Genomic DNA, 25,441 nt, shown 5'->3' on the forward strand with positions numbered 1-25,441 from the left:
CACACCAAAAAAAGAATCTCCATTGTGACAGCTGCAGGAAATCCGAGACGGGAACTTCTCACTGACCAATGCCTGAAGCCCCACGGACCCCTAAGCTGTTCTGCAGACCCGCAGACGGTCCTGCACCGGAAAGGAGGCCCCTGTGCTCCTCTAACATGTAGATCCATCATGGTCGCCCATCACCATGGTTGCCTCCGAACACACCGCTTGCTGGTGTGTTTGTTAATCGGTGCGGCCGTCGCTCAGTTTGAGAACTACAGCTTCCGACGTTTCCCAGAATCCGATCTGGTGCCGCTCGGCACCGCCTACGGACTCGCTCTGGACCAGTACGGAGCACAAAACTGGACGGAATCCATTGGTTCCATGGAGCTGAGCCTGCGTCTGCACCGGCTGCTGAGGGACAGCGTGAGGCACTGCGTCCGGCACTGCGGCAGCGGATCCGGGGAAGGGTTCGTGCTCGGGCTCAGTTTCCGCGGAGCCGGGTCCTGGTCGGAGGGAAACCCCCGGGACGCCTGGAGGAGAGCGGCGTGTCTGAAGAGGTGCAGGTTGCTCCACCCGGCGCTCTCACTCCCCCATCCAGGGAAGGACGTGATGGATGCTTTCGACAGGAGGTCGCCCTACAGAGTCCTCTACTTCGCACACTCCGAGGTGAGCTAGAAGCCCCAAAATATCGTACTACTCCAAAGATTGTGGTCTTTTAAATCGCTAGTTGCGGCTGAAACCCTGAAGTCCTTCCAACCGTCCTCATCCGAAAATCAACTGTGTGTGGTTCAGTGGCTCGGTGCCTCAGGTTCCCTGCCAAAGGAAATATCCCAAAAATGTTAGTTCTCATGATGATATGCCCATGATACTAACGAGGCTCAACAGAGTGCCTGGCATGGCGGGCCAATAAAGGTCATCCTTATATGGACCTCTTCCTGGGGGTGTGATAAGCCCAAATAAATAGCTGTGACTGTTTTAAAGTTGCCATCGCAATGATGTTTTCTATTCCACATAGATATTATATTATGCATAGTGTTATCCATTGTATTGGGACATAGATGCAGCTGGCTGCTCCTTGACAGGCTGGTTGTCTGTGCTCGTCTGAGTGGAATGACTGGAAATCTCGAGCTTGGGGACGGCCATTCTGAGTGGCTGGTACTGAACTAGAGGGAGAAGCCTTCAGTGCAGTAGCAGCCACTCAGGAGGCGTGGCCTCATGGCTCAAACACGCTTCTTTCCGGCCCGTTCCCCACCAGCTGAACGACCTCCAGCGGGCCGTGCCCTGCGCCCACACCTTCCTCCAGAGGAACCCAGACGACCGAGAGCTCCAGCAGCTGATGGAGGGTCACGGGACGCAGTACGACCTGGAGGGCTACCTCAACGACCAGGAGGAGCGACCTCACGAGGTACCGGGAGGAATGGAACTCGGCCGTTATGTCATCGGTGAAGCCCGGGCGACTCTTTAATTCCTGTTTGTTTTGTTTTTGTTCGTTTTTTTTTAGGTCTCCTTCCTGAAAGCGGTGAAACTCATCGGCGCCGGACAGTACAGGAAAGGTGTCGGGAACATGGAGAGGACGCTGAGGCTTTACCTCCACGAGCATGAGCTGTGCCGGGGGGAATGCGAAGCAACCAAAGTGCTGTGGCCAAGCAGGGACCTGTACTCAGACTCAGCAGGTTGGTCCGGCGGGAGGAAGGAGGAGGAGGCAGAACGCCGTTGAAAATCTGTTTGAGGGGAAAAGATTTGACCTGTTTTCATTTCAACGGATCACAAGAAACATCCCATTGTGACAGTTCTCAATACAGACTGTTTAGAGTTGACCAAAAGTCTATGTGGTGGTGTGGGAATAGTGTGGTTGGAGCGGCCACACCTGTCCTGGTCAGTGATTTTCAACCACTGTGTGGGAAATGATCCAATTTCACTTAATAACCCAAAAAAATATTATTTAGTCACTGCACGTCATTGTTCAGTGCCAGTGCCAGCAATGTAGTGGCTGGTAGAGTAATACTCCTCCATGTCAGTGGGGGGCAGTAGGGAGTGCATTCATGACCTTATTAAGACAGCAGAGTTAGTGACGCTCGATAAACGTGACGGTGACGACAAGTGCGACAGCGTTGGACAAATACTTGAGAAGGAAAAGTGCAAACTCTGACCTGGGTCCCGGTCAAAATTCTAACCCGGATGAGATGCCGAGTACGAGTGGTGGTCAAAAGAAAGCAAAAGCGCTGGCAGCACAGGCTGCACAGCCCAAGTTATCTTTGCTTTGGATTTACTTTCACCGGCGATCCGACTGCAGCGCCTCCGTTACGCTTGGTGTGTGAGGAGAAGCCGTCTCACAGCGCCATGGTCCCCAGCCAGCTTCAACGCCATCTCCAAAGCAAACACCCGTCACTTCAAAACAACAACAACGACTACTTTGTTTGCCTGCGGGAACACACTGAGAAACAGGAAACTTTAATGAGAAAAACCACAAAGGTGTGAGAGAGAGAGAGAGAGAGAGAGAGAGAGAGAGAGATCTCAAAGCTGCTTAGGAGCTGAACTCGTAGCCAAATCAAAGAAGCCCCCCACTGTGGCAGAGACATTGACACCACCTGCCTGCAAAGCCCTTGGAAAGGAGGCGCTCGGACCTGACGCAGTTCAAGAAATAGCCAAAGTCCCTCTCTCAGGTGACACGACAGCCAGACGTACTGATGACAGGTCTGCAGGCATCGAAAATATTGTACTGAGAAGATACGCGTCAGTGGGGTGTTTGCATTGCAACTCGACTGCCCTAAAAACCCGAAACAGAGAGACTGGGCTGTTGAGGAAGAGCTCCGTGTGAGCTTTTCTTCAGCTCCTGCCAGGACATCAGCTTTGTGTTCGTGGAAACAGGCCCAGGTTTCACACCCAATGAGTATGAGTGTTACATGTACTGTATTAGGCTGGAATGTGTCATTTCGTAACATTTTTTGGTTTGTGTCGTGCCGTGGCATTTTTCTGAACCTAAAAATGTGCCGTGCCTCAAAAAAGGTTGAAAAACACCGGTCTAGGTAATTGGGGCCTGGATCAGGGTGGCTGTACACCTATTGCTCGTCAGTGGGTCTTTCGAGCAACAGTTTGAACCCCCATCCCCACACTCTCAGGAGAGGAGCTCTTGTCGTGACATGACGTCCATCTGCTCCAGGCTTGTTTCAGCTCGCCCACCCTCTGTAATAAATTGCTGTTTTTCTAACCTGTCGCCTGTGTCTCTGCTGGAGGTCCCTGAAAGCGCCACCCGGAGGGCGTGCGGCAGGAGGAGCTGCCACAGTCCATCAGAGGAGATTCAGGCTCCTTAAAGTCTACTTGTAGAGTCCAAAACAAACGTGAAGCCGACATCACATTGTTGGAGCAAGCGGCCGTATTTTGGGGATCGCTCATATGTGAACGACGGCCGGCATCGTTGGGAGTCTTGTTTGGTGGAGAAGTGCCACACAAAACCTTGGAACCATCTTGTGTGGAACCTCCACCCTTCTTTTTCTCCCTTCCTTTCTCCATTTTAGCGGTTTCTCAACGCAACTGCATGGACGGGATCCTCCAAAAATGTAAACCGGAGTCCATAGCGACCCATAGCAACCGTCTAACGTCACGTCCCTATGCAGTGAAGCCGAAGCAAGCAAGCCGGTTTGTTCTGCGTTAAAGAAAACGTCCAAAAGTTAAACTCACACTTTGTTGGCCCCGCAGATATCCACGTTGAGGCCCTGAGGTGCCAGTCCAGGTGTGAGGAGAACCTGACGCCCAACGTCGGAGGCTTCTTCGTGGAGAGATTTCTGGCCACGATCTACCATTACCTGCAGTACGCTTACTACAAGCGTGAGTCCATGCTTATCTGGAGGGCCAAGCGCAGGGGGCTTAAAGGGCAACTCCACCCCGGGTCTTCAGCTGGGGTTCGAAAGGGCCCGATCCAGCCCGCCGGACAAGTTCCTCTTGAGCCTCTCTCACGCCACAATGATTTCGTTAATTTTCACCGCTAATCAGCTCAATGTGACGCCTGCGCTCTCCCCGACCAGTGAACGACGGCGGCCGCGCGGTGCCCTGCGCCTCCACCTACCTCCTGTTGGAGCCCGAGGACCAGGTCATGAAGGAGAACCTGCTGTACTACCGGGCCTACCGGCAGCTGTGGGGCCTCCAGCCCGCCCACTTCGCCCCCAGGACGGTGAGGTCTTACCTTCAACCTCCGCCTCTTTGCTCTTTCTCCGTGTCTCCCCCTGGAATTCCTATTCCATCTCCCATGACAGGTCAATAATCACATTTTCGTTATTGTCTGCTCAACCGTGTTGAAAGTGTTGCTTCTTAACAGGAGGCTCTGAAGTACCACGAGGAGGTGGTCGCACAAAAACAGATGCTGGAATTTGCGGAGAAATACCTGCGCCTGGATGATGAGGTGATAGTGGAGAACCGACACGTTTTCCGTCGTAATTGTTGTCAAAACCTAAAACCTTGTGGCGTGGATTTACCAAACTGGCCCCTCATGGCCCCGTGCGCTGCCTCAAAATACTCCTGCGGCTCTCAATGCACACTGGGTGACAACGGGGGAGGCTGTGGACCATGATAACAAACAATTCAATGTATTATAAAATCAACCAAAATTTCATTTGAAATATTTTGACATTTCTATTTACTCTTGGAATGATGTTTGTGGTACGCAGGAAACGTTTGTGGAAAGCAGTAAATGGAGACCAGCTTCTTCCAATTCCTTAATGAAGTACGTTTCAACCACTAGAGGGAGCCGTAGTCTATCATAACACGTTAAAACAAACCTCAGAATAACACCGGTCCTCATGCCACTCGAGGGTCGTCTTAAACTGACTGGTTCGTCTCCAGAGGTGGAGCTCCACCCGACACATTCCGCAGAGTTCCACCCGTTTCAACGCACCCGACCTCTTTGGGCTCATGTCTTCCAGGAGTTCTGGGGCCCGGAGGAAGCGGCGCTGGGCGCGGCTGACCCCCCCGACTCGGAGTTCGAGGGCCCGGGCGACTATGAGGAGCCGCTCTGCGCCGCCTGGCGGCAGCCCCGCGGGAAGGGGGACACGGGGGAGGCCCCCGCGTGAGGCGAGCCGGGCACGAGGAGACTTCACTTCCACGCGCTTCCTCACCCGCCTGTGGAAAGGGACGGCAGCAGGGAAGGGCCAAACTGAGCGCAAAAGAACACGTTGACGCCTGAATACTTACAGGCTGCTTCATGTCACTGGCGTCGCTTGTTCCATCGTCGTTCTGTTGATGAAGGGTCCAAACGTTTTAGTGGAGACTCAAACGCCCTTTCTTTAAAATACTGCTGTTACTACAACAAGTACGTGATACACGGGGCAGTTTCAGTGTAGTACTTTTAACTATACTTTATACTATAGTATTCAATGCCATTATAATACTTGATACTATTTGAGAATAACTGTTTAACACTTTTTCCACCTTTGGAGACTCCCAAAATAAACACCCTCAGGGAATGTTTTTCGATTTCTCATCTTTACAATCAAATTTTACAAATGAAATACGTGGAAATAAGTGAAAAACAAAGTTAATACAAAACAACAGGATAAGAGCTGATAAAAGGTTTTTTCACTTTCCGCCCAGTGAAGCAGTAGGAAACGGAAAAAAGCAAAACAAGCGACGCCACCGTCAAACTCTGCTTTCCCACGTAGTACTTTTGCATATTCTGATGATAATTGTACCTTGATGCTCTTGTTTTCAGTTGACGTGTTCATGAATCCCTAACCTCCAGGACGTCCCTTCCCCCCGTCCGCAACAGTCCTGTCGTCCTGCGCTGATGCTTTCAGCTGGATGCGCTGCCACAGGGAGATAACGTCCAGCGGTGCAGGAAACACCATCCACCCACCCACCCACCCATCCATCCACCCGTCCATCCATCCATCCATCCACCCACATACCCAGCCATCCACCCATCCATCCATCCACCCATCCATCCATCCACCCATCCATCCATCCATCCTAAATAACACAAGCAGCTGATTAGAGACGTGACACACACGTCCCTGAGGCTGAGGGACACCTCTGGATACATCTGTGTTTTGGGGAATTCTCACGTATCGGTTGTTTGTCTATTGACACAAATGCATTAAATGATATTTAATCTGTGGAGGCTTCACTTCACGGCCGCTACAGTGTGTTTGTAATGTTTTATCTGATTTTATCTGTTTTTTTAATCTTTATTTTAATTTTTTTCGATTTTCTACCCTGGCTTGTTTTATTACGCCGCTGCCTGGTTTGTTTTGTTGTTTTTTGTCTTTCCATTGTAAAGTGTCCTTGGGTTCCTGAAAGGCGCCATATAAATCCCAGTTACAATTATTATTATTTTTGTCAGATCGGCCTGAAAGGAAAACTCTGCGTCATTTGAACCTTATTTGTTTTGAGTGATCGACGTCAGAAAATGGATCCAGTATTGTCAGAATAACTGCAGCCGACCGTAATATTGAGCGATAATTAAAAAATAGCAGGGTTTTCCCTCTAACGGCGTTCCGTCGCACTGCGCCGTCGGAATATTGAGATTTTAACTCAAAATCTCCGAAAGCTTTTTAAAACATTTGAACTGGTCTACAAAAGCTTGTTTCCTACAAAGAGCTGCAGAAATGACAATAAATACTGCTGCTTGCAAGAAAAATAAGGAGAAAAAAAGTAAAATAAATAATTATAATAATGATAATAATGAGATTGTACCAACATGGTCCTGTCTGAGACGAAGCAACATGACAGTGAAGTAAAATTAAATCAATAAATTCCGAATGCAATGGCGTTGCTGTGACGAGATCCCGAGCTGAGCTTTTGGCTCCTTTCGGGGAACAGAACTCCAGAATGAACAGAAAGCTCTTCTATACTCCCCTTGAAACATTTGAATAGAAAAACAAACGGTGTTATTTTTCCCCCCACGCAAGAAGAAAGATGTTGGAGTTTGGTGACGAGAGAAGGAAGGAAGGAGAAGGAGCTCAAAGCACAAGGGAAATATTTCACATTATGGTTGTACGTAATGAAGCGTTTGCTTTCACAGGGTCACGGTCACTGTTCGGCGCTGAGTTTGAGAACGTTCCCAGCGTGTTCAAATGTTCTCACTCGACAACATGGACTTTTTAAAGTTTTATTTTTATTCTACGCCGGTTCCCCAAAACCGGCCCGAGAGTCGGAAAACGTGCTGAGGAGGGTTTAGAGACAAACGTCCTCGACTCACAGGTTCCAACAAAATAAGTGAAGATCAGAAAAGGGAGGAAGGACGACGTTGCGCTGGTTGTGGGGTCTGTTCAAAATGCCCGTCCAGCGTCACGTCTGAGACGGGGCTTTTGAGGTGAACGAAGACACGTTTGGCGTCCGTTCTCCGACACCGTCTCCGTTGTAATCCATCAGATTAGAAACTTGATTCGTCAAACTCGGGAAACAGTTGCAGTGCGGGGACAGTAAGTCATCGTAGTATCCTTTGACTTTTTGTATTTTCCTCAAAGGGAGAGCAGACTCTGTTGAAGCCTCCCGCCGCTTCTCCTCCTGCTTGAGGCGGAGGTGGCTGACGGTGCCGCTGCTCCCCGTGTTCGCCTGCTGACGGGGGGCGAGGGCCAGTCGCCTCGCGGGACGCGCGCGTCTTTTGCTGTATTAGGAGACGGAGTAAAATTTATTTGTTTGGAGAAACGCGGACGCCCGGCAGAGAGGCGGTCCAGCGGGCTGCCGCGCTCCGACCAAAACTACGACGTGCGACATGTTTGACGGTGCCTCCCCGGCTCCGTCGCCGGCGCACAGGTAAAAGTCCTGGTGCTGCGTAGCGGTGAGTAGCGGCCCACCTCCAGCCCCGCTTGGAAGGCGTTTCCTAGGTCAGACATTTTCCAGGGTTAGAGCTCCACACACAAACTTTACAGTTGGAATGTCAAATCCCCCTCATGACTCTTTATGTGTGTGATGAGGAAACCAAGTGCAAACAGCACTGAAACGTGCTCTATACAAGGCTGTCCTGTAGTTTGGATTTCCCTTTGGGAAACATTTTGGATTCGAATTTCCCTTTTTTTATAGTGGATCATTATGGGCCCAGAACATTATCTAATTGAGTTTTTGCTCATTAACCACGTTTTTTTAAATTTATTTTATTTAGTCTATTTTACTGTGGTTGTCAGTGGGGCCAGGAGATCATTTCAAGGAAGGTTTCTCATATCATTTCAATTTTCCAAAGCCCGAAAATATGGACAATATAAAAAAATGAAAGATGTGCGCTATCATCAGGAAAATGCTCAGTAATGTCAAACGTGTAAACTGAATTTGAGGCCGTAACACACCTTACGGACGAATGAGAATCAGATGAAAAACACTGAGAATACAGCGCAATACAAGAATTATATTCACTGAGCCACCACCACATTAAAGCAGTGACCGGTGAAGTAAAGAACATTGATCATCTGGTTCCAATGGCACCGGTCAAACTGCTTATATATTATTATATATACTGAGATATGATTAAATATACACATATATATATATATATATATATATACACACTACTCACAAAAAGTTTGGGATATTTGGCATTTGGGTGAAATTGATGGAAAATGTAAAAAGTTGACGCTACAGTGATATGTTATGATGAAAGTAGAGCACTTTAGTAGAAGATACAATGGTGATTTCCTCATCTCAAACCATTTGCTGAAACAAAAGCCAACCACAGTGGTGGGTTTACCACAACAACAAATGTCAACGTCTCAATAACTTGTCATTTGGCCTTGAGCATCAGTTACAGCTTGACAAGGACGTCTCATGCTGTTCACAAGTCGACTTATTGTCCGCTGAGGCCTGGCCCCCCACTCTTCTTGAAGGGGGCCCTCAGGTCATTGAGGTTCTGGGGTACAGAGTTAGGAGCCTCTACACGGCCACTCAGCTCATCCCATAGGTTTTCTATGGGATTCAGGTCTGGAGAAAGTGCAGGCCACTCCATTTGAGGTGCCCCAGTCTCCAGCAGCCGTTCCCTAATGATGCCACCTCCATGAGCTGGAGCGTTGTCGTCCATGAAGATGAAATGAGGCCTGTGTTGTTCATGCAGGGGCACAATGACTGGATGAATGATGTCATTCAGGTAGTATGGGCTTGTCACTGTACCATTCACAAAGTGTAGGGCAGTTCTGTATTGACTCGACACACCTGCCCACACTGTAACACCACCACCACCAAAGGCTCGTCTGGTGACACCAGTGGCTGATGCGTAGCGCTCTCCTTGACGTCTCCATCATTTCTGCTCAACGTGAATCGACTTTCATCAGAGAACAGCACTGAGGCCCCTGGTCCCTCGTCCAGCGTCAATGCTCCCTGGCCCCTGCAAGACCATGATGGCTGTGCCTGGTGGTGTGGTCAGGTTAGGAATATTCGGCTTTCGGGTGAAATTTCAGGATGAAGCTAAAATTCACTATAACCTTTACAGGTGAACTTAATTTGACCTTCTCTAAACCTTTGAATGCACATGTCCAACTGTTCAATGTTTCAGTACTTTTTGCACAACTTGCTGTTCTCCAACAAGGAGCTGAACGGAAAAATTCACAACAGGTGTTTGATCCATGAATCCACCAATACATTTCCTAGTTCATTTAGAATTGTTATTTTAACAGTCCTCTTCATCATGCTGTTCACATGTTGACATCATGAGACCAAGACACCTAACAACTGATCAACAGCACCTCGCCTTGCGAGGCTTCAAACAGGATGTTGTCAGAGGGAAGTGGCCACTGAGCTTAGAGCGTCACAGAGTGTGATCAGCAGGTTGCAACAGAGATACAGAGACTGGAAGAGTCACAGAAAGACATAGAAGTGGACGTGCTTTGGCCACATCCCACACTGATGAGCGCTTCATTGTGAACAGTGCCCTGAGGAACCGCAGGATGATGCCACTCAACTCCAGGCACATTTAAGGGAGGTGAGAGGCACCAAGTGTCACGTCAGACCATTCAAAACTGTTGACGTCAGCGTGGTCTGCGTGCTAGACCACCTGCAAGGGCACCTGACCACACCACCAGGCACAGGCACCATGGTGGACGAGCCCCGCTCAGGGTGTAGGAGGTGGAAAAGCTCCGGTTGGGTGTAGGTGGGTGGAGTTTCCTGGCCCTGGACCCTCCACCTCGTATCCTCCAACACATTCCATCATGTTATGAATCAAACAAGTAAACATCTGATAGAGTTGAAAACTTTATTTTTTGGTCATTGTTGTTTTAATATTTTTTTTGTGCATTTTGTGTTTTTTCAGTATTTATACTTCTCTAGGAGAGAGGAGGAGAAAGGAGTCTTCCGCCGCGTAAAAAAAACAAACGCTCGATAGAAAATCCTCGCCATCGCCGGGCGCCGAGCTCGGACTTCTGGGAAAAAAGTCTGGTTTTTAGAAAGAGCTCGGCGCGAGAGGCATTTTGTGGGCGGGGCTTAAACAGGAAGCAGCAGCTGTCCATCTTGGTGTGATGATGTGGTGACAAAGGCCCGGCCTTTCGCCCCCCCTCCCGACAATTTGTTGGTGGTGGGGGTGGGGGTGGGTCAGTTGCCTGCGGGGTGGAAGGCCGAGGGGTGGGCCTGCATCGCTGCAGCGACAGGAAGTCATCACAGGTCATTTCCTGTTAGCCTCAGTATTATAATACAAACACTATTTGAATCAGTAGTACTTAGTCTACCTTGGGGGTGTCCGATGTAGAAGTGTTGCGGCGCCCCCTGCTGGGGGTGCTGGGGCACAGAGCCCGGACCCTGCTGGGGCGGAGGCTGAAGCATCACCACCTGAGGGTGACCGTGGCCCCCGGACGGGTGGGGGCCCGACATGGCGCCCTGCACATGGGCCTGTACGCAAGAGGAGGCACCAAACAGATCAAACATGCTAGCCAGACACATAATGCTAATGCTACCAAAACACTGCCCCGAGTCTACACGCCCAAACCTAACCCCACTTCCCAACCCTAACCCCACCTCCATTCTCTCGATGCAGATTCTAAGTAACAACCTTTGTTCCAACCGGCACCGACGGGCTTACACTGCCCCCTGCAGGCGGTGGGTCCTACCTGAGCTATCTGCCCCAGGCTGTAGGAGTGTGGGATGCCCTGGTGGCTATGGATGCTGTAGCCCTGAAGGGGGTAGGATGCCTGCGGCGAGGTGTGACCGGGGGGCATGTTGGGCGGGGTGGGGGCCTGCAGGGGTCCTGAGTGGTACAAGGACTGGGGCTGGGGGCCCGGCTGGGCATTCTGAGAGGAGACACCACATCAACATTAGATCAAGGAGGAAGTTACATCGGCACAGCTAGAGTGACACTGGACAAGGAGCACGAGGAGGAGGACCACCCCCAAAGTCTAAAGAGGAGGACCTTGATCTCAGGTTTACTCTTGAGAAGGGACTCTGGTCAGGGGACCCTTGTGGTTCTTACCTGTCCAGGACTGGGGGCGGTGTGCTGGGGCGGGGGCTGGCTGCCGGTGGGGGTGCTGGAGGGCTGGGGCTGGTGGACTGGTCCAGAGTGGTGGGCGAAGGCCTGGGGGGCTGCAGGGAGGAAGACAACACAAAACCTCAATTTTATCTGGAGTTTAAGCTCCGTCAGAGCTGCTTCCGTCAGAGCTTCCCGTCGAACAGATTGTGTCTGTGAGCTCCGGAAACCACGCCGGAGCTTATCTACGGAGACCTGACGGATGAGCCTGATGGTTCTGAGAAGGTTCCATTCTGGGCAGAGGAGTAACTGCAGTGTTACGTTTACCGCTAGCAAGCTAAGTAGCACGCTAACTAGCATGCTAACCAGCACAAAGAGGCACTTCCCGTTTCCGGTTTGCATCGTATACAAGGGAAGAGAAGCTTGAGGACATTTACCGCAGATATTAAACATATAATTCATGGAGGTTGTTGGTGTGGGGACGCACCGTAGAGGCCCTGCTGAGGGCCATCTCCCTGGGTGGGGAACTGAGCACCCCCTGGTGGGCCCAGGGACTGTGGATGGGGGCCCCCGCCCTGGCTGATCATCCTGGTTCCTCCCTGCAGCATGGAGTACATGGGCTGGGGGGTTGGGGGGGACATATTAGCCCTAACATGCATGTACACCCCCCACCCCCCCTCGTTAACACAACCTTTTCTGGGAAATAACTGTTCCTGCATCATCATATTATCATACATTTATTAAAATGATGTTCTAGTATAGTACTTATAGTGACGAATCTGTTTAACATCAAACTGTAGAAAAAATAATATAAAAGACAATAAAACCACCCGATGAGGGCTCAATAGTTCTGATTGGAGGCCATTGGAATAAGATACTTGGATAGTTCAAGTTTCCAGGTTTTAATGTTGATTTTCAATGTTTTTTTAAAACACAACTAAAAGATTTTTTATCTCCTTTAGAAACACTGCAGGCCTCATCCATCACAACCATCCTGGTCTCGCTGCAGACAGACGTCACTTTCACCAAACCCAACATGTGATGCCAGCGTTGTCTGCCCTGGGTGGTAGGAGGAGCCTACCTGAGCTGGGTAGGGCGTCATGGCCTGGAGGACCTGCTGCTGGCCATACTGCTGGGGGTTGTACTGCAGGTAGGACTGCGGGTAGGGGGAGGCCACGAGGGGCGCTCCAGCAGCCGAGGCTGCGGCCTGCAGCATGGGGGGGCCAGAGGCCCCGTGGTCCATCCGGGGGTTCACCACCGAACCTTAGGGGACAGAGACACTGAGTAGGACGGATCACCCTTCCAGACCAGTAGTCCTACCTTCTAGACAGTACAGACCAGTAGTCCTACCTTTGGCCCGGGGGTATTTTCCCTGGTTCATGGTGGACATGGTATACTGGAACATCTGGGGCGGCTGCACAGAGTGGATCTGGGACACGTAGGACAGGTAGGGAGCGCTGTAAAGCGCCGCCTGGCCCCCTGGGTGCTGCAAGACCACCGGACTGGGGGGCGTGGGCCGCGGGGGCGTGGGCACTGTGTTGGGTTTGGACTGTACAGGAATGGCTCATCAGTATTCCACAAGAACACTGAAATGTCACTGTATAGATGTGTATAATTGGAGAAGGGTTCTCACCAGTGGAACCGGGGTCTTGATGGGGTTGAACTCCTTGGCGTTGGGGTTCAGGGTGGACTTCTTCACTTGGCTGAAACCAAACATTCACCAAGTTAAACACTGATCACAACGATCGACACAGATCTATAGTGTTAGTGATCTATAGTTTCCAAGATGGCCGCCCTGGCCCTGACTCACTCTGCGACACCCTCGCCCTGCTCAGAGTCCGACCGGGTCTCATCACTGCCGGGGGTCCTGACGGGCTGGGGGGAGGCCGGCGACCGTCGGTCCGCGGCGGGTTCCGGGACGCCGGCCCCCGGCCCCGCCGGCGGGTCTTTAGCGGGCTCGTCGGCGGGGGCCGGGGGGGGCTGAGACTGGGGGGCGCTGGCGAGCTGGGCTTTAGGCTCAGAGGCCTGGGGGGGATCCGAGGGGGGAAGCTTGGACTCACTGGGGGGAGGAGGTCCTGAGGCGGAGGGAGAAGGACTCCCTGTACTGGGCTGGAGCTGGGGAGGTTAGGGCGGAAGGAAGATAGAGAGGAGGAGAGGGAGGGAGGGACAGTCTTTGAAATAAAAGCTGTGAAATGAACCATTTAACAGTAATAACTTCAAAGTGATTCAAAACAATCTATTTAAAAATGTCACAACAATGTCTTCAACTCCATCTCACCAGTGCCAAAACTCAGTACATACACCACACAATAGGCCTAGGGTTTGAGGGACGGGTGGGGTGCCAGCTACGTGGGTGGGGATGTGGCAGGTCATGTGGCAGAGTTTGCCCGTCACGCTCCGGCCCCGACGTGCCTCTCACCCGTCCCGAAAAAATGTAATTCCACTCATATTAGCTTAGAACACAGATTCAAACACCACTCCTACTCCAAACAACACTCCACCAGAGCAGGGTCTGTGGGGCAGGAGGGTGCGAGTGGTTCGGGTGCGACTTGCCTGAAGGACTCGCACCCCCACACCCCGCAATTTCAACTGCAATTGCCAACAGCAGACATTGAGCACTGGGGCTTCCGGGGTGACGGGTCGCTGGCGAGTGGGTGTGGCCCGGGTGGGCCCCCTGCCGGCCGGGCTGGAGCCCTGGCGGCCCGCGCCAGGTGGTTTCCGGTACGCTGCGACCCGACGTCCTGCGGAGAGTGCGGCCGGGTGCCTTCCAGGGCCCCTGGGGGCCCCTTGCGTTTGTGGGTTTGGGTTTGGGAACGGCTGTCTGCCTCTGCTCCCGCTGCGCGGCTTCTCTGCGGCGGGTGCCCCGGGTGGTGGAGGGCCCATTTATCTGGCGGCCTATTGGCGTCGGCAGGGAAGGGGGGGCTAACGTCCGGGTGCCCTGCGCTGAGCACTCTGCTACGGGGATGGGGGCACGGGTGGGCATGGGGGTCCCTCCGGCGCACCTGTGGGGCGGGCGGGATGTAGGTCTGCGGCATGGGACCTGGCTCTGTGCCTGGCGCCCACAGCAGGGGTTCTGCGTCTTGCTGCCTGCTCATGGGGGAGGGTTGTATGTGTGTTAGCCGTGACATTAGCCCCCCTCCCCCTGCCAACGCCATTAGGCCGCCAGATATATGGGCCCTGCACCACCCGGGGCACCCGCCTCAGAGAAGCCGTGCAGCGGAAGCAGAGGCCGACAGCCGCCCCCTGCACCCCAACCCACAATAGCAAGCGGCCCTCCAGGGGACCCGGAAGGCACTCGGCAGCGCTCTCCGCGGGCCTTCCGGGTCGCAGCGTCCCAGAAACCAGCAGGCAGGTCCCTGGTTGACTCTGATTTGTCTAAACATGTTGTTGTCTGATGTTTCTATGTATGCTTTGGGGATCCTTTGTATGTGTCCTTCGGGGACAGAGCCTGCAGTGTGGCAGCCCCCACCCTCTGAGTGAGAGTTTCATTGCAGGTTGACAAGTTTAACTCCACTTGCAGAGTAACTCTGTCCTAGACGGAACGGAACAAACACTCTGTTGTCTGTGCAGCATGCTGACAGCACAGGGGGAAATGAACAAAAAAAACAACAACTATATTCATTTATTTTTGTGTAGACAGGTATAAACAGTTTTTCCTCACAATAATAGTGAACTAAAGCTCAGTCAGACCACCGCGTGCGTGTCTTCGCTTTGTGAACCTGACGTGACAGCGGGTGCGCTCCTTTACAGACAGGGCACCTCCCAGCGAGGGAGGAGCTTAAGCTGTCTCTTACATGGAGGGGGAAACATTCTTTGGTGGCACGAGACGGCAACTTAAACCAACAACAACATAAAACTGTAAAACTTGAAAAAATAAAAGGGCTCATCACTCAGCGAGACTCTGTTCCCTTCATTCCGACAAAAGAGCCGTTGAAAAAAAATCGGCTTGTTTGTGAACGACCCAGCACATGTGCAAGTGAGTGTCCGCAACCCTTGATTGCACTCCTTACAAAAACATTTCTATGTAGTTTTATCTCGTGTTTCAGAGATACGCACGCAGCTAAAAACAAATAAATATATAAAAATTGACTTTTCGCGCAAAAATAGAGAAATGCTGCGTGGCTCCGAGTGGACCCTGCATGCCTGACGTGGCCAGTCGAGCTGCAACAGTGGATTCAGTAGGAAGCAGCACATGTGTCCAGTGGACTTCTACTGGGATTCCAAAATACCCCGGTTTACATGTGCATACTGAACAGTTGGGGCGTACCGAACGGTTGGATGACATACCGTGCACTGTTGCATCCCCCATAAAAACTATAAAAAATATTTTTTTTAAATAACCTCTTATGTAACGATTCATATTGTGTAGCGATTCAATTGATCAAACCACATGAAGGTGTCTGAGTTCCACTTTCAAGAGAAGATCTTCTTAAAATAATACATCTATAAGCACGAGGTCAGGTAAAATATGGTCATTAATAATAACAGGAGTCTTACCCTGAACTCTTTCCCGAACTTGCGGAGCTCCTCGATCTGCGTCCTCTGCTGCAGGGATGGGGCTGCAGTACACAACATAGTTCACTAGGGGGCTTTAACGCCGTGCATTGTGGGAAACAACCACACTATGACAGATTACCCCGTTTAAAACATCAACGCACCTTTTCCCGTCTTCCCCTCATCCGCTGCACTGGGACTCTCTGCTGAACGCTCCCTGGCTGCTGTGGTGAGGATCTCATTCACTGGGGGGGAAGGAAAGAGAGAAAGAGAATGTTTTCCCATTTCACTGACCCTGCAGGACCTTACTAACGGGGCGGAGCCTTACCATCAACCAGGAAGAGAGGGGCGGGGCCTGTCGTTTTGTGGGCGGGCATGGACACTGACGACGTGTCCAAATAAGGAGGATCCTGAGTGGAGCCTGACTTAGGAGAGCGAGCAGCTGGAATAGAGACAGGAGGTTCAGGTCAAAGGTTGTCATCAGCCAGTGTCTCTGAACTAAGTAGCATGTCACACGCTGTGTGTGTGTGTGTGTGTGTGTGTGTGTGTGTGTGTGTGTGTGTGTGTGTGTGTGTGTGTGTGTGTGTGTGTGTGTGTGTGTGTGTGTGTGTGCGCGCGCGCACCTGAGGACTGTGTGTGTGTGTTGGCTGTGCGTGCCGTCCTGGAGGGGGGGGGTCTCTGGGCCTTGGGGGACGTTCTGGACACTGACAGGAAGTAGGATGTAGTATTAAATATGATAGTGCAGTGCAGTACTACTTGCATATACCAGTACCCTAGTAGTACTACAGCAGTACTCACCTCCGTTGATAGGCCTGTCGGACAACGAATGGGGGTGGGGAGGGCTGTTGGAGGCGGGGCCAGCCCCCACCCCCCTGGCAGAGAGGGGGCTGCTGCGCTCTGCGGGGGCAGGGCCAGCGGAGGGCAGGGGGGGGGCGGGGGGAGGAGGAGGGGGGAGGAGTGGCGCGGTAGCCCCCCCCTCCCAGCCGGCTGTGGGGGGGGGGTCCGGCGGCACTGCCCCCCCCGGTTGCCCTGGCAACGTCCCTCTGGCGCTGGGGCAGCGGGACATAGCGTCCCTCCCTGGAGGAGAGAGGTACTGCTTACACTCTGTACTGCCAGTACACACAGTAACACACACACACACACACACACACACACACACACACACACACACACACACACACACACACACACACACACACACACACACACACACACACACACACACGCGCACACACACACACACACACACACACACGCACACACGCGCACACACGCGCACACACGCGCACGCACGCTGCCTGCTTTCACCACATCAAGCATCATTTCAACAAGCTTCTTGTTGTAAACCCACCTGGTGACAGCTCCAGGACTGTCCCTCCCCCTCTCCCTCTCACGGGGGCTCTCCCTCCCCCGCTCCGCCTCCCTCAGTACCGAGCTGAACTTCTCCTCCTCGCTCTTCCCCTCCTCGTTTTCCAGTCCAACCCGGTGCCGGTACTGAGGGCTGGACTCTATCTCGCTGGCCAAGCGGGCGGCCCGGGCCTCACGCTGCCGGAAGCCCTCCGAGCTGCCGCGCTCCAGGGGAATGCTGGAAGTAGAGAGGGCAACCAGTCAGAAAGAGCGGCAGCGACTAGTCGGCGAGAGAGGGGCAGGGAGAGAGGGGCAGCGAGAGAGGGGCAGCGAGAGAGGGGCAGCGACTAGTCGGAGAGAGAGGGGCAGCGACTAGTCGGAGAGAGAGGGGCAGGGAGAGAGGGGCAGCGAGAGAGGGGCAGCGACTAGTCGGAGAGAGAGGGGCAGCGACTAGTCGGAGAGAGAGGGGCAGCGACTAGTCGGCGAGAGAGGGGCAGGGAGAGAGGGGCAGCGAGAGAGGGGCAGCGACTAGTCGGAGAGAGAGGGGCAGCGACTAGTCGGAGAGAGAGGGGCAGGGAGAGAGGGGCAGCGAGAGAGGGGCAGCGAGAGAGGGGCAGCGACTAGTCGGAGAGAGAGGGGCAGCGACTAGTCGGCGAGAGAGGGGCAGGGAGAGAGGGGCAGCGAGAGAGGGGCAGCGACTAGTCGGAGAGAGAGGGGCAGCGAGAGAGGGGCAGCGAGAGAGGGGCAGCGACTAGTCGGAGAGAGAGGGGCAGCGACTAGTCGGAGAGAGAGGGGCAGGGAGAGAGGGGCAGCGAGAGAGGGGCAGCGACTAGTCGGAGAGAGAGGGGGAGCGACTAGTCGGAGAGAGCGGGGCAGCGACTAGTCGGAGAGAGCGGGGCAGCGACTAGTCGGAACGAGCGGGGCAGCGACTAGTCGGAGAGAGAGGGGCAGGGAAAGAGGGGCAGCGACTAGTGGGAGAGAGAGGGGGAGCGACTAGTCGGAGAGAGAGGGGGAGCGACTAGTCGGAGAGAGAGGGGGAGCGACTAGTCGGAGAGAGAGGGGGAGCGACTAGTCGGCGAGAGAGGGGGAGCGACTAGTCGGAGAGAGAGGGGGAGCGACTAGCCGGCGAGAGAGGGGGAGCGACTAGTCGGCGAGAGAGGGGCAGCGACTAGTCGGAGAGAGAGGGGCAGGGAGAGAGGGGCAACGAGAGAGGGGCAGCGACTAGTCGGAGAGAGAGGGGGAGCGACTAGTCGGCGAGAGAGGGGCAGCGACTAGTCGGCGAGAGAGGGGCAGCGACTAGTCGGCGAGAGAGGGGCAGCGACTAGTCGGCGAGAGAGGGGCAGGGAGAGAGGGGGACAGCGACTAGTCGGAGAGAGAGGGGGACAGCGACTAGTCGGAGAGAGAAGGGCAGGGAGAGAGGGGCAGGGAGAGAGGGGCAGCGAGAGAGGGGCAGCGACTAGTCGGCGAGAGAGGGGCAGGGAGAGAGGGGCAGCGAGAGAGGGGCAGCGACTAGTCGGAGAGAGAGGGGCAGCGACTAGTCGGAGAGAGAGGGGCAGGGAGAGAGGGGCAGCGAGAGAGGGGCAGCGAGAGAGGGGCAGCGACTAGTCGGAGAGAGAGGGGCAGCGACTAGTCGGCGAGAGAGGGGCAGGGAGAGAGGGGCAGCGAGAGAGGGGCAGCGACTAGTCGGAGAGAGAGGGGCAGCGAGAGAGGGGCAGCGAGAGAGGGGCAGCGACTAGTCGGAGAGAGAGGGGCAGCGACTAGTCGGAGAGAGAGGGGCAGGGAGAGAGGGGCAGCGAGAGAGGGGCAGCGACTAGTCGGAGAGAGAGGGGGAGCGACTAGTCGGAGAGAGCGGGGCAGCGACTAGTCGGAGAGAGCGGGGCAGCGACTAGTCGGAACGAGCGGGGCAGCGACTAGTCGGAGAGAGAGGGGCAGGGAAAGAGGGGCAGCGACTAGTGGGAGAGAGAGGGGGAGCGACTAGTCGGAGAGAGAGGGGGAGCGACTAGTCGGAGAGAGAGGGGGAGCGACTAGTCGGAGAGAGAGGGGGAGCGACTAGTCGGCGAGAGGGGGGGAGCGACTAGTCGGAGAGAGAGGGGGAGCGACTAGCCGGCGAGAGAGGGGGAGCGACTAGTCGGCGAGAGAGGGGCAGCGACTAGTCGGAGAGAGAGGGGCAGGGAGAGAGGGGCAACGAGAGAGGGGCAGCGACTAGTCGGAGAGAGAGGGGGAGCGACTAGTCGGCGAGAGAGGGGCAGCGACTAGTCGGCGAGAGAGGGGCAGCGACTAGTCGGCGAGAGAGGGGCAGCGACTAGTCGGCGAGAGAGGGGCAGGGAGAGAGGGGGACAGCGACTAGTCGGAGAGAGAGGGGGACAGCGACTAGTCGGAGAGAGAAGGGCAGGGAGAGAGGGGCAGGGAGAGAGGGGCAGGGAGAGAGGGGCAGCGAGAGAGGGGCAGCGACTAGTCGGCGAGAGAGGGGCAGGGAGAGAGGGGCAGCGAGAGAGGGGCAGCGACTAGTCGGAGAGAGAGGGGGAGCGACTAGTCGGAGAGAGCGGGGCAGCGACTAGTCGGAGAGAGCGGGGCAGCGACTAGTCGGAGAGAGAGGGGCAGGGAAAGAGGGGCAGCGACTAGTGGGAGAGAGAGGGGGAGCGACTAGTCGGAGAGAGAGGGGGAGCGACTAGTCGGAGAGAGAGGGGGAGCGACTAGTCGGCGAGAGAGGGGGAGCGACTAGTCGGCGAGAGAGGGGGAGCGACTAGTCGGCGAGAGAGGGGCAGCGACTAGTCGGCGAGAGAGGGGCAGCGACTAGTCGGCGAGAGAGGGGCAGGGAGAGAGGGGCAGCGAGAGAGGGGCAGCGACTAGTCGGAGAGAGAGGGGGAGCGACTAGTCGGCGAGAGAGGGGCAGCGACTAGTCGGCGAGAGAGGGGCAGGGAGAGAGGGGGACAGCGACTAGTCGGAGAGAGAGAGGGACAGCGACTAGTCAGCTGCAGTGTGGATGGCGGTGGAGCTGAACTCACGTGTACATTGAGAGGCTGGAGTCATAGGTGGAGGTGACGCCGTACTTAGCCTCATTGTAGCGAAACATCTCGTTAGCATCCCAACCGTTAGACTGGACAGAGAGAGAGACAGGTTTTACTAAGGGGTTAAGAACACTGGACAGACAGGTAATCAGACAGACAGTCAGTCAGACAGACCGTGTCCGTCTCCAGCTCATAGCTTTCTCCGTTGCTGTCTCCCTCCCAGCGCTGCAGAACCTTCTCTCTGTGCTCGCCGTTGACACGCCCCCAGCTGATCGCAGAGTCCGTGAACGAGTCTACACACAAACACACAATTGGTCTGATCATTGAATTGATTATTGGATGCCATGTTTTTCCCGTTGATGCCGTTTACAGGTTTTCTTTCCCATTATTGGACAGAAACGTGAACTGGTTATTTGTCTTATATAATAACTTTTTAACCAATAAAATAATGTTTCCTCAGACGTCAATCTGAGCCTCATTGACGTCCCTGTTCAGTGTGGGCGTCGACTCCACTGCCACCCAGGTTGTCATAGTTACAAAAGACATGTTTCCACCGCATGAACTTTCCCCAGGAACTAGGAAGCTTTGGAGGAACTCAGTGCGTTTCCACCACAGAACCCAGGCTCTAAATCAAGTTCCAGGGTTGGTTTCCACCTCCTGTCGACTGATGTTTTTCAATATGTTTCCAACTTGATCAGAAAATCTTGTTTGTGGGACTCAAGTGTTGGATGGATAAAGAAAGACAACCAAAACGATATTCCATGATCACTTTGGTTGTCTTCCTTTATCCATTTTGTTATTCTTGTTGTATCGTCTTCTGCATGACCGCCACCTACTGGACGGGAGCAGTTTGTTGTACAGTCGCTGATGATGTTTCAACACAGCCGTCGCTCTTTCAGACGTCAGACTCATTTGCATAACCTTCACAGGTCTTCAACGTGCTGAACAAACCTTTTAGTTTCTGGGACTAAAAGTTCCAGGCATTGCGGCTGGAAACGCGGCTATAGTTACCAACCACCAGAAGGTAGTAACTACTATTAGGTACTACCTAGTAGTGGGTAGTAGCCGGTAGTACCGCCTAGTAGATGTAATTACTAGGAGGAAGTAACTAGTAGTAGCTTGTGGATAGCTTGCGTGTATAAACATGAACTTGAAGAGTATTGTGTATTTGGCGTGTACTGACCCCTGGTGGCGTAGTTGAGGTCCACGTCCCTGCAGGTCATGGTCACCAGGTCGGGGGGGCTGAAGATCATGGTGTCCGTGATCTCCTCGCGGCGGGGGGGCGCCGACCCTTCCCCATCGACCCGCTTGTGCACGGCGTCCACAGCCAGCTCGCACTGCAGGCCCCGCCCCCCAGGACGAGCAGAGGAGATCACATCAGTTGCCATGTACAAAGGAACATCACCCTTCCAAAACTGTGGTTCCCGGACCCGTTTGAGGTCGTGGGCAGTGGGTCACGCCCGTCCTGAGGTTAGGGCTAGCATGATGGTGAGCACACTGCAACTATAAACAAACTTCAGGTTTTGGGAGTCTATGATTTAGACACACCGGTGATCAGGTTCCTCTGATCAAACGTATTGATTGACATCACAGTGCCACTAGTTTAAAAAGAGGCCTGTCAGAAAATATCAAAACACTGGAGAAACGTGGCACTCCCATAATAACACTATCCATGTAAAAATGACTGAGGTAAACTGTACTTCATAGTAAAAGCAGTAGTACTACAGTAGTACTGCATCTCACCCGGGAGCTCAGCGTCTTGAAGACTCCCTCGTACAGACTGCCGTTCTTCACCCTGACGTCACACGTGGAACCCTGGAGGAGCAGAGTAGAGGGAGGTGGAGGAGTCAGGAGACAGCACACAAGACAGGAGGAGGAGCAGAAGACAGGAGGAGGAGCAGGAGGAAGCGCACAAGACAGGAGGGGGGGCAGGAGACAAAAGGACAGGAGGAGGAGAGGACCAGACTCACCACCACAGCGGTGAGGAAGTGCAGCATCCTGGTGTTGTTGTAGACGCCCTCAAACACCTGCAGGGGGCGACAGCAGCATCAGCGTTGCTCCTTCACAGGTTTGTTTTACTGTTTTATTCAACATCAACTCAATCTTCCAGATCATTTCTATGCTTATTGCATATTTCCATCATCCATCCATAGAAGGATAATAAGCTAAACAGCAGCTCCCTTGGTGTGGCTGAATGTTGTGATCATGCAGCAGCACCACCACATAGGAGCACCATCACCACTTAGCAGCAGCACTATGCAGCACCACCACCACCACCCAGCAGCGCCACCAATATTATGCAGCAGAACAATCGCCACGTAGCAGCACCATCACCACACAGCAGTTCCACCACGCAGCAGCACCACCACCACCACCACCATGCAACAGCAGCACCACCACCATGCAACAGCACAATGCAGCAGCACCACCATTACCAAGCAGCAGCACCATCACGCAGCAGCGCCACGATTATTATGCAGCAGCACCATCACCACGTAGCAGCACCATCACCACACAGCAGTTCCACCACACAGCAGCACTATGCAGCTGCAGCACCACCACCAGGCAGCAGCACCACCATGCAGCGCAGCCACCAGCAGCAGCACTCGTATGCAGCAGCAGCACCACCACCACCACCACCAGGCTGCAGCAGCACCATCACCACATAGCCAAAGCATCCACATATAGCAGCAGCGCAACCACCATGCAGCAGCACCACCACTTAGCAGCAGCACTACTATGCAGCAGTACCATCATCACCATGCAACAGCAGTACCACCACCACACAGCAGCAGTACTGCCACGCACCAGCAGCACCACCATGCAACAAACAGCTGTTCTAGAAGCTTCATACTTACTGGAGGCGATTGGAGTGGTGGCTTCACTGCAGCTCGACTCCTGAACAGAGAGAGAAGAAGACCTGGTCAGACACTGAATATGTGACTCTGGTGACACCTGGAGGAGAGGAGGATTCCAAACAAAGCAGAAAAATTACAATTTCCAAATCAATTCAGACTAACTAACTACCACCACCAGTACAGTACAGACCTCCCAGTAACCAACTACCACCACCAGTACAGTCCTCCCAGTGACTAATGTTGGAAATGATATGGCGTTTGTTAAATGTAAAATGGCGCTTTTTATAAAATGGCGCCTCTGGTTGGAAAACAGTTATTTGTGACCAGTCGCACACATATAGTTTCCAGTACTTTTCCTATTGCGTGCATGATGCTCACGCTCTATTGCACGTACATAGTTCTTTGTGATCCATATATCCTTTTGTGACGACTTGCTTACAGGTGACTTTATAAGGGTTGTCGTCTTTGTCTTTTTGGTTGGTCTCTTTGTTGTCGAGTCTTATCGAACTGACCCTGCACTAACTACCACCACCAGTACAGTACAGACCTCCCAGTGACTAACTACCACCACCAGTACAGTACAGTACAGTACAGGCAGGAATTTGTACTTATTATTGGGTCAAGAGTTGAGTTGAGTTAACTTGTTGGTGAGTTCTCAATAACTACCTCATAGTTGTGGTTAATGATAGAATGTGTTAAAATATGAACGTGTCTCCTCTGGTGTAGGACGCAGGTTTCCACTGAACCATGATGCAGTCAAGTGAAAAATATCAATCATGTGGACGGGGGAGGGGTAATTGAAGTATTAGCCGTTCAACTTGTTTTTAATGTCAACGTATAATCTCAAGTGGAAGATCCCTGCTGGGAAACACACGTCCTGCCTGGCGACCAGTGACGTCCAGAGTGAAACGAGGATCAGCCTCAAAGACTGAAATTCAGAACTGTCCCTTTAAGGGCGGCGGCTCAGCTCTCTGTCCCCGCCTTTTTAAAGCTCCCATTGGTCCGGTCGGTGCCTCTTCAGAATGGAGGGCTCGGATTGGCTGCCGGCCTTGTCCACCACGCTGACACTGATGTGATTGGGCCGCTGGGGGAGCCCCGCGTGGGGGCCACGCCCCCTCGGACACGCACCGGTAGGCCTCGGAGTCATGTGAAAAGCCTCAGAGTTTCCTGGGCAGCCGGCCCGCTCTACTCACCTTCCAGCCGGCGTCCTGCTGCCGTTCGGCCCGCCGGGTGTAGACGATATACTCGTCGGGGCTGAGGTCCCGTTGGAGGTTTTTCGCCCGCCGGCAGCGGGTTGTTGCTGCTGCTGCTGCTGCTGCTTGAGCATGGCAGACACGAGGCTCCGACAGGAACAAGTTTAACTAAGTTCTGACTCTGAAAGGGCTCGAGCAGCGAGCTAAGCTAGCGCGGGGTCCTGCTTCAGCCCGGTCTGAGCGGCTGCTCCGCCGGAGCCGCTGCTTCTGGATCTGACTGCGAACGCAAAGCCCCGCGGTGCTCGGAGGAAAGGCGGCGCGTCTCCGGTTCCTCCTGACCGTCCTCTGGCCGCGTCAGGGCAGCGGGCTGGTGGAGCTCCGGGGCACCGAGCCTCAGATCCTGTAGCCCGGTTGGGAGGCTCTCCGGCCCGGATCGCTCTGCTTCTCTTCTCCCGTTCGGACGAACCGAGCCTCGGAATAAAAGCCGGCGCTTGTGGGGCGGGGTGCGGGCTGGAAGCTGCTTCTGCGGGTCCTGGTGAAAGCTGCGGCCTCTCCGTCCTCCTGAGCGGAAGGTTCCTGCCGGCGCTCATCAACGATCCGGCCGGAGCGAACGACCAGTTGAACGACTGGGGAGTCTGGAGTCACTCCGGAAAAGAGTCAAGCAAATCAAAGTCAATTCAACGTCAATAAATGAACGTAAACTACATTCAAGTAGAGTCAATTAAAATACATTAAAGTCAATTCAAGTAAATTAAATGAAGTCAAGTCAACTCAACCAGGCCCCAGGGAGCGACCACAGCACTTGTCACGATGCATTGAATGTGACTGATTTACACCAAAATGTGACTGAATTTCCGCTTCCTGGAGGATTCCACTCGGGGCGACCGACTCCTCTGTTCAGAGTTCACCGGGAGCCCTTCCTCGGGAGCCGCTCCCCGGTCACCGGGAGCCGCTCCCCGGTCACCGGGAGCCGCTCCCCGGTCACCGTGCGGTGCACCAACTGAACGGCTCTTTTTGAGTGAGTCGCCAGGAAGCGACTCTTAAAAAAACAGTCGAACCTCTCAAGCCCTCCCGTGCCGCACGGGCACGCGCGTTCGGCGCTGACCTACAAGCAGGCGCGTGCACGTGCATTTTCTGCTCTAACCATGAAGATCATTTCTATTCACATCGAAATGATTCTGTGTTCTCATCTAT

General features: G+C 53.7%; 2 protein-coding genes across 3 annotated transcripts; one reads left to right on the forward strand and one right to left on the reverse strand.

Annotated features, from left to right (window-relative positions):
- Positions 1–141: 141 nt before the first annotated feature.
- Positions 142–6,182, forward strand: LOC307246031 (endoplasmic reticulum protein SC65-like). Of its 2 annotated transcripts, XM_080021814.1 has the most exons (7): positions 142–648; positions 1,238–1,387; positions 1,484–1,655; positions 3,679–3,807; positions 4,005–4,150; positions 4,295–4,378; positions 4,899–6,182. In XM_080021814.1, exons 1-7 carry the CDS (start codon positions 169–171, stop codon positions 5,043–5,045), a joined length of 1,308 nt encoding a protein of 435 aa, XP_079877940.1. In that variant the 5' UTR covers positions 142–168; the 3' UTR covers positions 5,046–6,182. The 2 variants fall into 2 exon arrangements, with proteins under 2 accessions (XP_079877940.1, XP_079877941.1); XM_080021815.1 differs by lacking the exon at positions 1,238–1,387.
- Positions 6,183–10,133: 3,951 nt separating this feature from the next.
- Positions 10,134–24,796, reverse strand: LOC307245462 (ataxin-2-like protein). Its single transcript, XM_080021043.1, is given in 23 exon segments — positions 10,134–10,526; positions 10,617–10,776; positions 10,995–11,174; positions 11,354–11,463; positions 11,835–11,967; positions 12,429–12,610; positions 12,698–12,896; positions 12,981–13,050; positions 13,158–13,462; positions 15,845–15,906; positions 16,006–16,086; positions 16,170–16,283; positions 16,465–16,545; positions 16,640–16,772; positions 16,774–16,918; positions 17,193–17,426; positions 20,194–20,285; positions 20,371–20,489; positions 21,380–21,533; positions 21,940–22,011; positions 22,167–22,223; positions 23,055–23,094; positions 24,248–24,796. Coding segments are annotated over 23 exon segments (2,901 nt in total). The 5' UTR covers positions 24,382–24,796; the 3' UTR covers positions 10,134–10,482.
- Between the last annotated feature and the right edge of the window lie 645 nt (positions 24,797–25,441).

Source organism: Zeus faber (assembly GCF_960531495.2).
Source record: "Zeus faber genome assembly, chromosome: 20".
NCBI classification, from domain to species: Eukaryota; Metazoa; Chordata; class Actinopteri; order Zeiformes; family Zeidae; genus Zeus; species Zeus faber.

Excerpts from the sequence above, each read along its gene's own strand:
- LOC307246031 (XM_080021814.1), top strand. The coding sequence starts at position 169 with ATGGTCGCCCATCACCATGGTTGCCTCCGAACACACCGCTTGCTGGTG. Across the intron at positions 3,808-4,004 it reads GCAGTACGCTTACTACAAGC|TGAACGACGGCGGCCGCGCG; the intron begins GTGAGTCCATGC and ends CTCCCCGACCAG. Across the intron at positions 4,379-4,898 it reads ACCTGCGCCTGGATGATGAG|GAGTTCTGGGGCCCGGAGGA; the intron begins GTGATAGTGGAG and ends CATGTCTTCCAG.